Source organism: Castanea sativa, chromosome 2 (genome assembly GCF_040712315.1).
Source record: "Castanea sativa cultivar Marrone di Chiusa Pesio chromosome 2, ASM4071231v1".
Lineage (NCBI taxonomy): Eukaryota > Viridiplantae > Streptophyta > Magnoliopsida > Fagales > Fagaceae > Castanea > Castanea sativa.
The window spans coordinates 21,052,330-21,071,053 of NC_134014.1; the positions used below are offsets into that span (position 1 = coordinate 21,052,330).

Consider the following 18,724-nt stretch of genomic DNA (forward strand, 5'->3'; position numbering starts at 1 on the left):
GGTTATGCATCATGATTAAAATGGATACATATTCATTCCGCTATCTAAGATTCTAAATGATCCACGATAATTAGTGATTATAAGTAATCTACGGGTGGCGAGAAAGTGTCTAGTATCACAACAAACAAAAACTTAAAAGTCCGATTTGAAGTAAAACCACTGCAATTGGGAAACACAATTATTTGCTATGAGATACTATGACTGTTTCTGGTCCAAATCAATGGAGAGATTTTCCACCATCATTTGATCAGATGGTTTCAATCTGAGCTATAAAGTATAAGGCACTGCACAGGCTTTGCGTATACAATTTTAATTCTAAACAAAGGAGCAGCAAGCTAGAACAATCCATCAAACCTCTCCCACAGCATCTGGTTCTCAGCTCAAGTGGTAATTGGTAAATCAGAGGAATAGAATTTCAACTTGCCCAGAAGCAACCCAGAAAACAAAAATAATAATAATAATAATAATCTATAATCAAGCAAAATGGACCACCATCTCAACTCGGTGCATGAATCCATTTTTAATTTCCAAGAGCATTAAGAAATTGACATAAGACTGTTCATGGGACAAACCAAGCTAAACAAATCTAAAGGAAAAAAAGTAGCTCTAGAAATGAAGTTAGTACATGCAGTAAGCAGCACCTAAATACCATTTAGATCAGTAGCCCACACCCTTCCCATCATCATCCTTTGTATATAGTAACAGAGACATTCAGACAAATAATCTCAGAGCTCAAGCAGTATCCAATGAAGAGCTTGGTGATTAGCTGAAGCCAAGCTCCTCACTACGCAGCCAATATGAAGCAATTTCGTTAGATTTCTGCATCCATGTCTATACAGTGTGCACCACGGCCAAAACACTAAAACATATATATTTGGATCCAAAATTTTGAAATTAACCAATGACTGAGCCCTGCCACATAAAGTAACCAATACCAAATGTGCGCTGAGGACCCAGAAGTCAGATTCATCTTCCAGTGGTTGAAGAGACAGGACATTGTACCCAGTAGTCTCACCAATTGCAGTTGTCCAAACATATTCATTTTGGAAACCTCAACCGGTAAAGATCAAGAGCAACAAACTCCACTGTCACAATCCGGTCATCAAAAAGGCGTCCATGCAAACAATGTGCTGCCACACAAGAGGCTTCTCTTCTTCCATACTCCACAAAAACACACCCCAGCTCAAATACATGTCCAATATCACAATCCTGTTCCTCGTTCTCACCCCTCTCAGCGGCAGCTGATTCAGTAGCCACAATGCCATCCAATCCAACAGAAGCTTCCTGTAACTTATTATCAGCTTCCCCCAAAGTTGACTGATCTTCAACAATTAATTTGTTTTCCAAGCTAGTGTCCTTTGCTTCAGTAATATCAGCAACCTTTTCATCATGACAATCCGATTGATTCTGACAGTTCAGCTGGTTCGTGAGTTCTTCAGGAACACCATCTGATATGTTCTCATAGTCCTGAACAACCACGTTACTATCAAGCAGACCCATTTGGCATGAATTGTTCTCTCCATTATCATCGGCAGGTCCATCATCATTGAAGCAAGTACTTCTCAAAATTAATTCATCTTCTTTGAGTTCTTTGATATCACCAAGAAAGTCTGCCTCACTAATTTTCCCAGTATCATGGTCATCATCTTTTCTTGAAGTTTCTGTTTCTGTTTTTTCGTCATCATGAGATAAATCTTGCCAGGCCCCAGCAGATTCCCCATTGTCAACAACTTCACATGTCCCCAAGGTGCTCATGTGACTGTTGCTCTGCTTGACAACTTTAACAGATTTCACAGTGCCAAACCTGCAGGATTTATCTTATGTAAATATGAGTCAATCTAAAAACACAAAAGAGTAAGGGCCTGTTTGGTTGTAAAGAAAATTCTGAAACATTGTTAAATTAGTAGAATAATATAATAATAAATTTAAAAAAAAAAAAAGTTTATAAATTTCAACGCTTTGTTTATCATAAACTGAGAACAAAAAACAGAAGTCAACATCATTTAGATGTTATCTGAAAATTGGCTTTTGAAAAGTAGTTCTCTGAGAACTTTTTTTTTTTTTGGGGAGAGGGGGGAACCAAACAGGCCTTATTCAAATGGAAAACAGTTTTATCAGGACCTTGCACACTCCAACCGTATATCTTCAAGAACTTCTTCAACTTCTGGCTCGGGCAGCAATAACAGACCCTCAGGATTGAACTAATTCTCATAGGAAAAAAAGAAGATTAGATTGACAAAGTAGATATTATTTTGTAGGATATTTGGAAGATTCATGATAATATGTAATTAACCCCCCCCCCCCCCCCCAAGCCCAAAAAAATGTCCCCAAGACTAGAAAAAAAAGTAAACTATACTGCAGAAACCCTACCACATTTTTAAGCTTTAGAACTTCTGTGGGCTGTTTGAGAAGTGGCTTTGCATGCTCGGGGATCCCATAGCAAATAGAATTCCCACCATTTTCCTACCATATGTTATTCTCTAGGTCAGTATACATCTCCATAAAAACATTAAACAGATAATAAAATGGGAGTAGGCTACCTCCCATTACATAGCCCACATACCCACCACAAAAATAATTAGGATTGTGTTGCATCTCAATTAATTTTTTGATAGAAGGAACATGGTGATGTTTATTACCAGAAACAATGCATCACAAATAGCTTGAACTACTGTAAGTACTCGCCCTCCCAACTTCATTCCATTCAAACCAGCACAAGCTTTGGGAGTGACTGATTGATCTACATACTGATAGGGTATACAAAAGTTAGAAGACACCCAAAAGGTCAGAAGAAAAGGTAGTTTCACTCAAATAAGGAAAGCTGAAGAGAATCTAACATTCAAGATTTCATATAGATGCATACATCAAAGTTCTAAGTGATCCTGATAAATCCACCAACATATTTGTCTGTTGCAAAGAAATTGATATTTATAGACATGACTAAAATAGACACAATTGAATAAGAGGTAACTAAGCTTAAATACAATGACATAAAATTTAGATTGTTCCTTCATCAGACTTTCCAACTAATGAAGCAAAGTAAAGACCAAGCACATTAAGTCAATATAGGCATTGGTGTCCAACAATGTGAAAAACATGGCCAACTCAACTTTAAAAATTAAAAATTATAAAAATTATAAATAAATAAAAAATAAAAAAAAACGCTTGAATGCAGCATATGCAACTAAAAATGTCTCCAAAAAGCATGCACATCAGAGTCTAACACCACATAAGTAGAAGTATTTTTGTTACATAGGCAGAACACAAATAAGATCAAAATAATTATTTTGGGAGTGATTATTATAGTAACCAGCCAGTGTAATGTAGGAGAATTTAAGCCCAAAGGCAAAGAAATGCCCCTTAGTTCATTGTCTTTTATTTTTCTATATTATGTTTAATTGATTATTATACATTGACTGTTTTAAAAGAAAATGTTACTAAAATGTGACTTTTAATGAAGAAGATGCTTAGGATTTAATAGTTATATGTGAGATGTAGAGTTAGGATTCTAGAGTTACTAAAAGCTATTATAAATAACCTCTTTGAGTCAATGTAGACAGCCTTTCTTATCTAACCTATGAATCTTCACAACCTTTTTTAAGTCATTATAGACAACATTTTCTTATCTAACTTATAAAATTCCATATTTAAATATTTCTTGGGCTCTTTGAGCTGAGAGATCCATGTTTTGGTGTTTCAATCCCATTTTCTTCCTCTAGCTATAATCTTGTTTATTGCTGGAAATTTCTTCACAAACCCTTCTTTTACACCATATCTAAGTTCTCCTCAATGTATCAAGTGGTATCAGAACAAACTATTTTTCGTAAAGCAACCACAATCCTTGGGACATACTAGAAGGTGGACTTGAGAATGACGTAGAACATGTAGCCCAAGGCAGATTGAAGAATCAATTGGTAGGTGTGTGCAGTTGAACTGAAGGATGAAATTTTTTTTTTTTTTTTTTTATAGATTTATACCATAGACTAGGATTCTCCACTGATCTATGATGTCTACTTTAATGATGGTGATTTAAATGTGAATACTTATACATATTAGAGAAACTATTCAAGAGAGTGATGCACACCAAGTATTCGATGCAAGTCTTCTGATAATTCAATAATTGGTAGTGGGGGGATTTGAACACGGATGTGTTTGTAGGAAACAACAAGAGATGGCAGTTGAGCTAAAAGGCTCTTGGCAAGTATTCGATGCAAGTCTTAATGGTTTTCTTTTGGAAATGGAAGGTTTACATAAACATGCTGATTTGAATAATTTTACTTGGAAAGATGTGAATTTTAATAATTTTCTATTGACATAATGTTGAATCATGAGAATCTTTATTTTTATGAAGAGAAAGATAAAAGATTTGATTGTGATTAGGAAGAACTTTTATGGAGCAAGACTATAATTGATAGGATTCAAGATATGCAAGGACAAGATAGAGCCAATTTTTATAACAAAGTTTTATGGTGCTAGGGTGATGGTAATTTAATATATGAAACTTGTTCATGTTACAAATAGGAGAAAGGTTCTCAAGCTTATTGAAAATATCAAGTACCTCACAAGAGTTACAATATCATAATAAATACTAGACTTTGTATTAAATAGATAGATAAGCAATCATCAAGACCGAAATTTAGATTATGAGAATCTTGTTTGTATTATCTATAGCACATCTGCCATACCCCACAATGACATAAAAGTCTCATTCAAAATGAGAAAGAAAGAAAAAGTTGTGAATGCAATCACTGCTTTAACATCTTTATTATACAGAATTTATTAGAAACAAAAGTATAGAGGTACAGACTGCTGTATTACCTCAAGAAAAGCACAGCGCTCACTGAGCTCTTCGTTGACCTCAAAGTGGTAGGTCTTCAAAGGTCCAAAGACACTTACGATCTCCATAAGCTGGAAAGCAGAATAAAAAGGCTAGTCACTAAAGATATCCACTTACAAGGGATAAATAATAACAACAACAACAACAATAATAATAATAACATAAAAAATTGAAACATATTACCATTTTTGATGAAATAAGCTTTGAAATTCCACCAATGAATATCTGCAGAGACAGATCATAGAAAAAGGATAATAACATACACAACCACAAAGTTAATAAGGGAATACCAAGAAACAAAAAAAATAAGCGTATATAAAATACAAAGAGAAATCCAAAAGATTCAGATATGCAATCTGTCTTGAAGCTCTAGAACATGTATATCATGTCAACAAAAAACCTCAGCATACTTCTGACAGCTGGTAATGCTGTAAATGCTTCTCACATCTATTGATATTGATGATGACCCTCATTAAAGTATAATTATATGTGTGAATAAAGAGAGGTAAAGAAAATACATGAACCTTTGAATCACAGGGAAAGAAGTCTGTTCTTGAGTAAAACATACATGACACCTTGGGCAATTACAACAAGCACAAAAACATTCTGCAACAATTGTGCGACCCTAGAAATACATTAACAAAGAGAATATATATATCCAACTAAAAGCATGACATAATCAGGAATGAGAAATCTTTTCAAAGTGAATATATATGGAAATATGTTAACAATTTAACATAGTAAAAAAATTTATAGGTAACATAAAAACAAAAAGAAACATACAAAAAGGTAAAACCAAGAAGGAAAATGGAAGTTTCCTATTATACAATGAAGACATTAAAAGTTTCATCACTTCTGTATGAAACTATGTACTGCAACTCCATTGTATATAAACTTAAGTTTACTATTAGTTCACTTGGTAAATGGAAGCTGCACTATGTGATATAAAGTCGGTAACAATGTATAGGGGTGTCTTCCCATACATCAAGTTATCACATATATAAATAGAATTCAACATTGCAACATGTGCGGATGTGCCAGAAATATTCACCACAATAGGGTTGTAAAATGATAGAAAAATCCTCAATTTAGTTTGAGCTCAATATTTTAAAAGATTCAATAAAGTAGTATGGATATCTGGTAATTCGTACTAATATATACCCTTATGGGAATTCACTCTACAGATGACACTTGATGGAATGACTCCAATGAATTGCTATTCTATTTTGTGCCCACTTGTAATAGTGTAGCTCACCAATGAGAATCTAGTTTACACCAAAAGATACATCCAACCAGTATATGAAATAAAAGATACCCTAAAAGAGAATGAATTAACCACTAAGCACTGAAATTATATAGAGTAACTTATGTATGCCTAACTTTACAGTTGATTCTTAATGTAAACATTGTTAAATTGAAATTACAAGCTTCTTATACATACCTTGTTAGGTGAATCCACCACGATATCACTTATTGAATCAACTGCAGCCACTGATTTCTCCAGATCACCAGTCTGCATGAAAATAGCAACTGTCTGAAAACCTGCTACATGGATAGTAACCACAATATACCTCAGAAACTGCAAAGCAGTGGTAGAAAGTGCTAGTTGAACCAATAATAGCTTCTTTGTAAGGCATAGAATAACTTAATCAAATCACAGTAAATCATGCTAATTATATAAAAAATGAAAAGAAAAAGAAGATAATAGGAAGCCATAAAATCTAAAACTACAACAAAATTTTTGGATGTTTATTATAAAATAAATAATAAACAAAATAAACAAAAAACGCACTAGTATGGTAATCTCATGGGGTTCCATGATAAAATGTCATGAATGAACTCTAAAATTTGAAATGAAATGGTAAAAGGTAACAGTGGGCCATGTTTAAAATCTGAAATCTTTATTTTAGGTCCTCCCATCTCCCTAACATAGAATCAATAGCATGAGAGAATTAATCGTCCCATGTGTTTCAGATTTTATCCAACAAGAATAGAAACCACAAAAATGTTATCAAGGTTATTAATTCAAGCAGACACATCAGAAATGAAACAGAAGGAAAAAAGATTAAGAATAATTGGATAGTTGGATAGTTGGAATACTTAAATAATCATTATCAACTTTCAAATAATTATTGGCAACTGAAAGTGTGGATATTTTAGACCAGTTGCCACTTGAACTATGCATGCGCTAAACACCAGAATGCATTATCCAAAACCAAATGAACATTGAAATATTCCAACCAATAAGCAACATGGGAATAAAGCAATAATTCTTATCATATAATCCAATGAGCTTTAGTTCAAACCTAAAAGGCACAAACACAACACGACATAGGACATAGAAACAAGGTAATTCTTTAAAAATTAGGACATGACAAAGTATTAATTACTCCCTCCATCTCATATTGTTAGGCATGTTTAATGCATTGTTTTTTATATAAAAAGGTACAAGTTTCCAAAACCACCCACTTTAATTTAAATTTTTGGGAAAGAGAGGCATTGACTTTTTCAATAACGTTAAAGGTATGTTAGGAAATTATTTATTGACTTTTCAAAAATGACTTCATTTTGGGACGTTCCAAAATGAAAAGAGGACTAACAATTTGGGATGGTGGAGTAATTATTATATAGTATATATTCTAGGAATGTTTTACATTTTCTTTAGTTAAGAGTAACAGAATAACCAAGTGTTTTAGCCAATATATAAAAAATAGATAATAATTAAAATTAACAATATCATTCAAAAAAACAAAACAAAACAAAAAATTGTTGTGGAGAATTTGCTGACTTTTGACAATGCCAAGCATTTGTGTAGCAGAATGGTTTGCATTTAATCTATTAAGTCGTGTCTTTCTACCAAAACAACTAAAGCCACACTTGGTCGAGACAGAGTGAGGCTGATGAGCTAAAAGTAGTGCCGATGTGCCTCGATCTGCTTCAATGCGTATAGATATTCTTTGATGAGTGTAGATCAAGGGAGGAAGAGCAAGAGATAAGACTATTTGGCTGTTCCAGAGAGAGAGAGAGAATCAGTACGGCTTTTGAAGCTTCATCAATGGCTTTGATTGTGGCAAGTTGTCAAAAGTCATCTTTTTTCTTCTTTTTTTACTCCCATTGTGTCTAGACCGTGTTGCTACAACGTCTCCCAACATGCCTAAAACATGTCCAAAATTTTAATTTTTTTTGCCAGTAGCTACGTCTCCAACATGCCTAAAACTGTTACTTCTCTATACCAATACTCAAGTCAATATACTACACAATCAACACATAGTCTGAGCATAACTACAGAAAAACTGCCCTTTTTATAACATTTTCTGAACGGTGCAATTTGCTCCATATACATGTCTATAAGCAACATAATTATTTTGATGTGAAGCTTCTTCACTGAAGTTTACAGATATGGGAATGACTTCTCTAAAATAAAAGGACACCATCATTTGTCTGCTATGAGAAATATGCCCGCACCAACCATATCTTTGCTTTCAGGATTGAGGGAGTACAAATGAGTATCTGAAGAGACACAAGTGGTATACTTTTTTTTTTAAACTAAAGGCCACAAACTTAAGAAATCTCTTTTTAATTTTTTTTTTCCCCTTTTTGTCTTTAACTGCTCTTTAAACTCTTTTTTTCCTTTTTTATCCATCTTTTCTCCCTTTCCAGATTCTGGTTAGATAGTATTAGACTTGGGTTAGAAAATAGATTATGGGTTAATAAGGAATAAATAATGACACCAAAAGTCCAAAACAAACATAAGACTGGAGAGACCACTAATGCATCTCAAGTTACCAGAAGAAGGAATCGCATTTCTTGGTCTAGGTTTAAGCATCATCCTATTGAGGCACTTCACCTCATATAAACCAAATTGTCAAGTGAAGACTTACAGCCCTATTAAAGGCCTTGCTAGAGGTTATACAGGGCTAAAGTCAATAAAAGAAGGTTGCTTCAATGCATTTATGAGAGGATTGAAGAAAAATCAAGTAAGGAAAATAAAGAAATTTGGTCAAGATGGTTTGTTCACATGCAAGCACACAACAAATACAGAAGATAAAACAAATAAGGACAAGTGATCTGGTCCAAATTGAAAGCAGTACAAAAACACGAGATATGCCACCTAGAATTATAACAGGGGTTGTGAGAAAAGAGAGGCCTACAATTAATTCATTTATAAATAATAAACAAAGCTACACAAAGTTAAACACAGAATGGTTCATTTAGACAGTCTTATGTAGGTAGTGTAAGACTTCACTAAGCATAAAACTGTCGATCACTTTCCATCTCTTCATCTTAAAGGAATATATTCCACCCACATAACATATTTTTCAAGAAGAAAAAAAAAATTACAAGGCAAGAGGGAGGTCAACTTATATAACTTGGGATGCAGCAATATGCTAACTGTTAAAAAAGATGATAACTTATTAGCGCATAACAGTAACTGGTGTTCCAAAAACACTTTGTAACAATAAAATACATATCTACTTATCAAAAAAAAAAGTTCTGGTGTTAGAAAAAAGTAAAATTGCCAGGTCAAATACAGCAATAAGAAAATTCAAACTGCAGATGCTTCCACTGAGAATGAGAGCAGACATCCTACAAGAACTACATCTCACAGCATCTTAAAATTTGAACACCAAATAAGTTAAACGTTGTATCACATGTCATATAAAATCTACTACTCTAAGAGCCTCGATCAATGACCCCAACCATCCAGAAAATAAAAAACTGCAAGCACATCAAAATTGTCACTACACCTGGAAATCTTCTTATTTAGGAGTCAGCTTCATCACCATCCTGAATGTGAATTACGACATACGCAACATAAACACCCTATTTAAGAGATTCCAACATGGCAGTCAGAAAATAACTCACGTAACGGGACAAATAGATCATTCGATGTGCAATAGAAAACTCTTGAAGATACATAACAGTTCCTGGTGTTAAGTGTAACAAGCAATCTCTATTTGCTTCCAAGGTGCAAGCATAAATAAGGAACCTATCAAAATTAAAGATGTATCACATAGAAATTCACAATGACAGGACCCTTCAATAGTTTCAAGGATTAGTGATTACCCCAATCCCATCAAACGCCAATACTCAGTATTGTATTGCTATTGGGATAGCCTTCAGCACTTTTACATACAATTGGATGTACCATCATGTACATTGGATGGCCTTGCCCATCTAGCATAATCTATGTGTCCATCTTCTACACATTCATCCAGAATGGAGAGAGAGATGGGGAGAGACCTTTGTTTCATTAAAGTTCCAAAATTAAGCTTTCTTGGAATTTTTCCTTTTGTCTCCTAAGGAATAAGATACAGAGAAAATAAAGATGACCCTATACATGACATTCTGATCCTGAACTTTAATTGCCCAGACACACCAAGGCCACAGCAAGGAAGTTACAAAAGAGAGGCAATATTATAAGGGAGGTTGAGGGCAGTGAGGCCTGGGATCAAAGTTTATACACCACTGGCCCAAAAATGAATTTGCACAACAAATTTAGTCAAAGCAACTTTCTCTTTCTAACAAATAAGCTCATAGGACTGAATTCTTCTTTGGTAAGTATTGGACTTTTTTTTTGGATAAATTTTGGTTAGTATAGGACTTACAATTCTATAATGATGGAAACAACAATTAGCATTAAACAATTTTCTATCTAATGAAACTAATTTTGAGCTTGTTTGTAAGAAAATATTTTACTGACACTGAGGCTATAACCTCGAAGTAGCGTATGGTTCCGATCAGATCCATAGTGCACATTCCTGCTCAAGTCCAACCACCGCGAATTGGTCATGGAGTTACAAAAATAGTAACAAAAGGCAGTGATAAAACCTATTTCTAGTCAATGGTTTCCCTAAGCAATTCACCACTATTAATTAACATTGACAGCCTTAATGTAACATGTGGTACAAATGCATTACCATTAGATGGTTAGACTATTATTTACTTTGTATGCAAACTGAACATTGTTAAGTTGTTGAAAACCTTCTATACGCAAACAATAATGCATAATTTTTGGAGGGTAATTCCACCTTTCCCCCCTTTAATTATAGGGCAGTTTCAATGTCCCCCTTTTTAGTTTATAAGGTATAAGCATCCCCACATATCTTTTCGTAATGAGAACTTTATCCACGCCCATTACTATTTTCCATTAAATTAACATAAAATTCATACTTTTTTAAGAATGTATCTAGACCTACACGTTAATGACCTTAATACCCTCCAATAGCAAACATATCATCCGCACAATTGAATGGTCATCATTGTGCATGTGATGTGTTTGTTATTGGAGGGTAATAAGGTCACTAACATGTTGGTTCATACTCATTTAAAAAATAATAATTTTACATTAATTTGATGGAAAATACTAACACAAGGGGTGAAGTTCTCATTACGAAAAGATAAGAGGGGACATTGTTACGTGTTAAATTAATGGGGGGAGATTACACTTGCCATATACTCAAGGGGCAAAAGTGCAATTTTCCATCTTTTTTATAATAAGTAACCCCAAGGAGAAAGGGAGTGGGAGATTAGTAGTGACTCCATTTCATTAGGCATGCCCAGTCAATGCCCTATGGGGGTCATAGGGCATAATACATAATATATTTAAAGGAAAAGGTTACAAATTCATATGAAAAATTAATAAATAGTAGAATTGCTCCACATCAATGAGATCATTCCACCAAGGCAATACATCTAATAAACCTACTAATAGAAGTGATGATTAATGTCATATGGGGAAAAATTGAAACTACTCATGAAAATTTTCAAGCCCTAGATTCCAAATCATTTGCCTTTTAAAGAACTTATTTCATGAATAAACTTTGATTTCCATCACAGCAAATATTCATAATGTAATTCACAAAAAATACTTTGCTATTAGATACTTTTCATAAGCTACATACTTACCACAACTTTCCACTCAGCTACATCTTTTTTTTTTTTTTTTTAATTGTACGGGGCTGTTTCTATCAATATATTTTCTATGTTACTTATCACAAAAAAAAAATCTTTTTTTTTAAAATGATAAGTTAAATAAATGTATCTTTTGATTAGTAACAAGCAGGAAAAAGTGGCTCTTTTTACCACCCAATATTCCAGCCTAGATCTTGGCTAGAAACAGGAAAGAGTCATGTCTGCAATTAATTCCTATTCAACCCCATTCCAACCAGTTTCCAAGCTATTTGAGAGAGCATTGTCAGTCACACTAACGAGTCAGGATGACAAGCCAGATTAAAAACCTAACACATAGTATTCGCTTCCAAGGCTGTAGCCTTACAATTAGCTTTTGACCCCTTCTACCAAGCTCCAAGATAATTTGGGTTAAGATCAAGGTTAATTGATTAGATATTGCCTCCTAACAACCCACTGCAAACATCCAAACACCTGGGGGTTTGGCTCAGTTTTAAACTTTTGGCCATCCTGAGGTCATGCCTGTTTTAAAATCAGAAATGAACTTGGCTATTAAAGTGACTTTTCTTGCCTTCCATTGCAGCAATTTAAGTTTAAAATTTCAACCATCAACAGTACGTCACACCTCATTCTTACTTTGATTGAGTTAAAAACTGGCATGCTCTTTAATTAGAGGATGTGGAAATGTAGATTCACAAATAAGATAACTCCAATATAGCTCGCATAACCAGCCACAAGACTTATTTTGGCCAAAATAACCACACTTTATCTAGAACATTTGACAAATCACACTAATGAAGTAAACACTTCTATGCAAAACCAAAAAGCGATATATTAAGTCACAGATCCTACATCTTACATGGAAATAGAAATGATTAACAAGCTTCTAAGATTCAACAGATTCCCAATTACTTTTAAAAGAAAATAATAAACTAAAAGAATATAAACTTCATACATTCAACAGATAAGATATAAAAAATATAAAAAAGCAACATTAAAAGCAATATAACGCAAGATGAAAAAGGAGATGGTTAGGATAGTCATTCTTACTGCCACTTCAACAAAGTCTTTTGGGCGTCTGACTTTGAGAATGGAGCCAGAGAAGGAACTGCCATCAAAAGAAAGGGCTGCCGAAGCATCCTCAGGTGTAAGAAATTCTACAAGCGCCTGGCCCTTCTCTTTATACATCTGCAATTAAATATGGCAAGGTGTTCAAAGTTATTTAAATCACCAACCTGCATGAAAAGAATGAAGTGTGATATCACCCCAAAAAATGGACACTTACAATACAATTGATACATGGCTGGGGTCCTTGAATATGATTAACAGCAGAAGCCAGCAAAAACTTATTAAAGCATTCCACTACAGCTTTCTCCGAGGCAGAAGCTGGTATATGTTCTACATAAAGCCTCCTCATAGGCCGAGTAGCTTGTGTTAGTTGAACAGAGTCAAACGAGTAATTCTTCTTTGATGAGAAAGCGTTAGACACCGCAGAAAGAGACTTCACTGTGGTGGAAGCAGCAGAAACAGCATTGACCACCTCATTTCCAGTTGAGGCTACATCCTGCTTTGATGACTGAAAATTTGAAGGATCTGAACCAGAAACAACAGCAGCTGTTCCAACTGGTGGGAGATCCCACCCAGCACTTTTCTTCTCTGGTGAATGACCATATGGGGAAGGAGTCTTAATAGCAGCCTCAGTTTTTCTCTTCCTTGGTGAATAGCCACCAAGTCCACTTGTGTATCCACTATGTCGCCGATAATGGCTACTCGAACCATTACTCGATACTCTGTTCCTGTCAATATCTGAATGTTGTCGTCCAGACCTATCTCTAAGAGAATGTGAGGACAACTCTCTGTGCTCCCCACCATGGTGAGAATTATGCTTGTGTCCCCTTGTTGATGGTGAAATGGACCTTCTATTTTTGTCTTCACGTTCTCTACTCCTTGACCGTCTCCTTTTCCTTGACTCTTCACGTGTTGATGGTGAAGTTGACCTTCTATTTCTGTCCTCACGTTCTCTACTCCTTGACCGTCTCCTTTTCCTTGATTCTTCATAACGTGATTTTGATGAATCCTTCCTCTCTTTTCTATCTGAAATATCTAAATCATGTTGTTTCCTTGGGTCATGTTTCTTTGCAGTATTCCGGTCTCTATTAGTCTCATCAACTCCATTTCTGTATTTTCTCTTGCTTCCTCTTTCAAGGTCTTCCCTACTTCTTTCTGCATGTCTATCCCTATCAGCCAAATCTCTAGAATGCTTCTTTTCAGGTTCATTTTCAGAATCATCAGTTGACCCCTCATCATTTTTTCTCCTAACATGTTTTTGTTGGTTGTTTCTTCCTAGTTTATCTTTATAGCTCATATCTTTGTTGTCTTTATCCTTCAATTCAGTATTTGACACACGACTTTCTCTGTCCTTTCTCTTAACTAAAGCATCTTCCTTCATAGAACTATTCTCTTCTTTCTTTTTGGAACTTGCCTTCACTAATTTCTCAGATACATGCTTTTCCACAACAGGAGAAGAATCATTATTATGTTTGTAGCCCCTTTCAGATTCAAAAGCATCAGAAACATTCTCAACAGTTTCTTCCTTTAATAATATGTTCCCTGATTCAAAGGTTCCCTCTTTCACATTTTCAGACAACAACTTGTTTTCCCTTCTAAGCATAATCTCGTCAAAGCTGAAAGGCCTTGTCCGAGCAGCACTTTCTTCATCATACTCATGCCGGGAATGCCTGCTACTTTTTTCATGCTTTTCTTTTAGCTGACTAGATCTGTTCGTCTTCCGACTAGATCTGTTCATCTTCCTGCGGTAAAAAGATTCCAGTGCTCTAATAGAGTTTGGAGTATGTTCAGCCCAGTAACCAAATATTAAAGATATCCTAAAGGTCAGGTCCTGAAAATTTGAGTACTTTTAGGCCGTCTCTAAGTGAAAATCAGAGCAACCCCAAGAAAAAAAACAGCAAATTGTCCATGTCAAGATTATTTTCAGCTACTGATCCACACAACTTCAATAAGCTCCAGCCACTCTAAATACTGTAAAAGAACAAAATGGCTCCTATAATTATAAAAAGTTCTAGACCATGAAATAATCAAAAGAGGTAAAAGAAACTGACATCATCAAAGGAGATCCCAAATAATTTAAAGCCACTGGTGAATCAATCAGCTAGCCATGTAAAGTATAGAAAATCTAAAATTCGTCCTAGACTTAAATACAGCTGTTGAAAAAAGAGACATTCAAGTAGGCAGAGCATGAACAACAGTATCAATGATGAATAACAATCTAAAGTTCATAAAATCAGGAGCATTCAGAAAATAGAAGATGAAGAAGTGGAAAGGACAATGCCTGTTGCAGATGTTCAATTGTACAGAGACCTCAGAAATTCAAGACTTAAACAATGAGAAGTGGTGATCAATGCCGTTGAAAACAGACTACTCCACTCCCTTCAAAAGTCCACATAAGTCAATGCACTGTATCATTCTAAATAGCACAATTTCTTTGATGAGCAAATTTTTTTTCCCAACAAGCAAGCAGCTCACTAACTTTCTTGGAATAACCTGCTAGAGACTACAATCCTCTCACACCAAACAGCAAAGAAGATCAACTATTTCACTATAATTTTTGCACATACAACAATAATCCACAATAATAACTCTCCTCTTGATGAATTTATCTATAGTTAAAATTTAACCCATTGCAGAAGTCCTTGTTAAAAACACAACTGTTCAAGGAACATGTATACATCATGCACTTCAATGCTGGTAGTAAATAACTACGTATGAATAGGCTAGAATCTCCATATTCACTCCATAGTAAAGGTTTCATTTCTTAAAAAATACTTTTTATAAGAAAAAAATGGCCTTATTAAAAAGGAGAGAAACCTCAAATACACGGAGAATAAAAAGGTATTCTTAAAGAAACTACAAATCAAAATTTAAAAGATCTTTAAAAAAAAATGGAAACGGGATGTATACTGCCTCAAGCAGTCATCCAATCATACAATGAATTCAAGAATTTTTTTTAAGAAAAAAAAAATGCTGAGGAAGTACAATTCCTCTCTCTCTCTCTCTCTCTCTCTCTCTCTCTAGATTGTCCACATTACCCACAAGGGTACAGCATTCCAAATTCTTCTACTCTTACAGCTACCAAATTCCCTTGCCAACATGCAAACAACTAAATCACATTATTTGGAATCACCAAAAAGAAAAAACACAAACCACCAAAACTATCTTGCCACCATCCAATGTAGTAAAAAATGATAAACTGACGCCTCGCTACTTTTGCACAAGTTCTTCTTTCAAAGATTGTCCACTCTGCTGTTTAAATCTTTTCCAATGCTATTGTCCATATGAAAGACAAAACCCTCTCAAAACATCACAAAACAACTGAACCTCAGATTTTCTAGACTGTGCTAATAATTCCCTAGACATTTTATCTTCACCTCAACTAGAAAGGGGATTAGGATTGCAATTCCCAATCCAGAAAAGCACAGGAAAAATAGAAGGATTCCAATAGAGCACTTCAGGTCGAGGAAAATATCTTTCAAAGGAAGAATCGCTGTACATAAAATCAATAAAATATCACCAACTCTATTATACAATACACTGCATTTCCAATATCACTAACCCCTCACCCATCAACATCTTGATACAATACAACTTCACACTCACTCTCTTTATACAAAGGGTCGCCTATCAAAGACATAGGAATTGGATTAGGAATGATATCAACACCTACACTATCACTAGTGTGTGTGTGTATTTTATAAGTAATATAAGTTTTATTGATAAAGTAAAAATACAGTCTATGTTCACGACGATGAACACATAGTACTTAAAGTAATTACAAGCATATCACAAAGAAATTCTAACAGTGTGTTGGAAATCGCAAATGGATGTACAGTGCGTAAAACTCTAAACCCAAGACCAATCAAACAAAGTCCGGATTAGCAAGGATGGACGTAGTGTGTAGCATTATTGATTTATGATGCTAAACCTACCAACAAAATTTTTTTTTTTTTTAAATCCAATTTAAATTGATGCACAAGACGAAACCAATTAATGGAAGTTATAATAAAGGAGAACAAAAAGTAAGGATAAAACTTATGTACAGGTGTAATACATTAGGTTCTCCAAACCTAATTAAATTCATACGCATAACTGGATTGCAATTAATTCTCCTTGGGAAATAATCGAAAAAATAATACTGTACTGTACCTAAGTTTTGTCCAAAACGTAGTACTCTAATTTCTTATCAAAAAACCGTAATTAAAATATTTGAACTACATAATTTCGTCAAAAACCAATAAAACCAAGGTCTCCATTCAATCACATTGTCTGAGTTCGAGTTCACAAAGCCTATTTTTTTACCTTCTTATTTTTGGGGAAGAAACGTTTCAATTTAGTCTTAAATTCTTTTCCTCAAGTTTTGAGGGAAATTAAATGGAGGAAAGTAATCTGGACCAAATTATATAATATAAGCACGTAAAGAGTAATAAAGAAGGGGAAAAGATGAGGCTTTTGCTACCTTTTGGACGAGAAAGTGTGGTGGCGGCGAAGTTGAATGGCGGAGCACAGTTGAAGTTACCGTGTGTGTGTTTGTGTCTCTGCTCTCTGTAGGACTAGTATTGTATTGTATTGTACTGGGATGAAAACCTAGAGAGAAAGAAAGAGAGCGCTACCCACTATTTTTTTTCAGTTATCCGAATTCCGTAAAATGGACTCACTGATTTGTTTTTTTGTTACCCACGGTGACTTCTCCTATCACCCCTCAACTTAGCTAACTCACACGTGTATTACTAGTGGTATTTTTTTTTTTTAATTATGTTATATCACCTCCAAAATTTTAAAAATTAGATTTATACCCTTGCAATGCACATCTTAATCAAAATTTATGTATAAATAATTTTTATTAATTTACTTAAAATAAATAAATATTTTACTTTTAAGTTACATAATAAATGCATGTTGTGTGAAACTAAGATATCATAATATATTTTACTTTTAAGTTACATAATTATTGCGTACTCCCTCCTCCCTCTCACATAAATAGCGAATCTCACTAATTAAATTCATTGTGGGACTCACCATTCATGTGAGATGGTGGCCTACGTATTTATGGTACTATGAGAGTATCTAATAATTTTCTAATGCATATATATATATATTGAATGGAAGATGGTAGAGGTACCTAAAAATATACTATAAAATGATTTTCAATAATACATTGAACTTTAAGGCTCAATTAATCACACATATTTAAATGAAAAACCTTTGAATTTAATAGTTAAAAACTATCCAAAACAATAATTGAAATCATGTTTAAGTGAAACCTTAATTCAATAATTAAGAACAATCTAAATGATTAAACATTTTAAAATTTGAAGTAGAGAGAGACTCACATGAGAATTTAATTTGTGCTCTTGAAAGCATGGAAGAAGGCACTGAAACTTGAGTGAGTTTCACCCTACCAAGTTTTTTTTTTTTTTTTTTTGAATACAAGATAGAATTTCTACTCTAACCTAATCTAAGTGTATATGCGTGTGAAACTCCCTCTTGGAGACTTGAACCCCAGCCCTTGCCCCCCACACTCCACCCTACCAAGTTTAAGTCTTATGTGTTGCGTGCTACATGTGTGTGTATATGCATAAAAAATTATCTGAATTTAATATTTATTGTATAAAAAATGTGGTGTAGTCTTGCCCCTATCTAGCTAATTTTTATTATAATTCTTTCTTGTAGCATGTCTACATGCATGAAAAATGATCTGAATTTAACATTTATTGTAGAAAAGAAGCAATGTAATCTTACCTCTGCCAAGCTAATTCTTGTTATAATCCATTTGTTTTACAGGAAGGGAGAAAACCTTTCTTTTATTAATAAAAAAAAAAGTCAACATTAATATATTATAACTAAGATATTAATTTTCAGAAGTGGTATCTCAAACAGATTAGTATTTTAATTGTGGGTTTT

At 34.2% G+C, this 18,724-nt stretch overlaps 1 protein-coding gene across 1 annotated transcript; it reads right to left on the bottom strand.

Annotated features, from left to right (window-relative positions):
• Positions 1-439: 439 nt before the first annotated feature.
• On the bottom strand, positions 440-17,465 carry LOC142624423 (uncharacterized). The gene is made up of 10 exons (XM_075797987.1): positions 17,280-17,465; positions 13,035-14,788; positions 12,800-12,937; positions 6,279-6,350; positions 5,021-5,062; positions 4,819-4,908; positions 2,640-2,747; positions 2,371-2,463; positions 2,122-2,201; positions 440-1,804 (listed from the first exon to the last, which is right to left on the bottom strand). Exons 2-10 carry the CDS (start codon positions 14,553-14,555, stop codon positions 1,039-1,041), a joined length of 2,910 nt encoding a protein of 969 aa, XP_075654102.1. The 5' UTR covers positions 14,556-14,788; positions 17,280-17,465; the 3' UTR covers positions 440-1,038.
• Between the last annotated feature and the right edge of the window lie 1,259 nt (positions 17,466-18,724).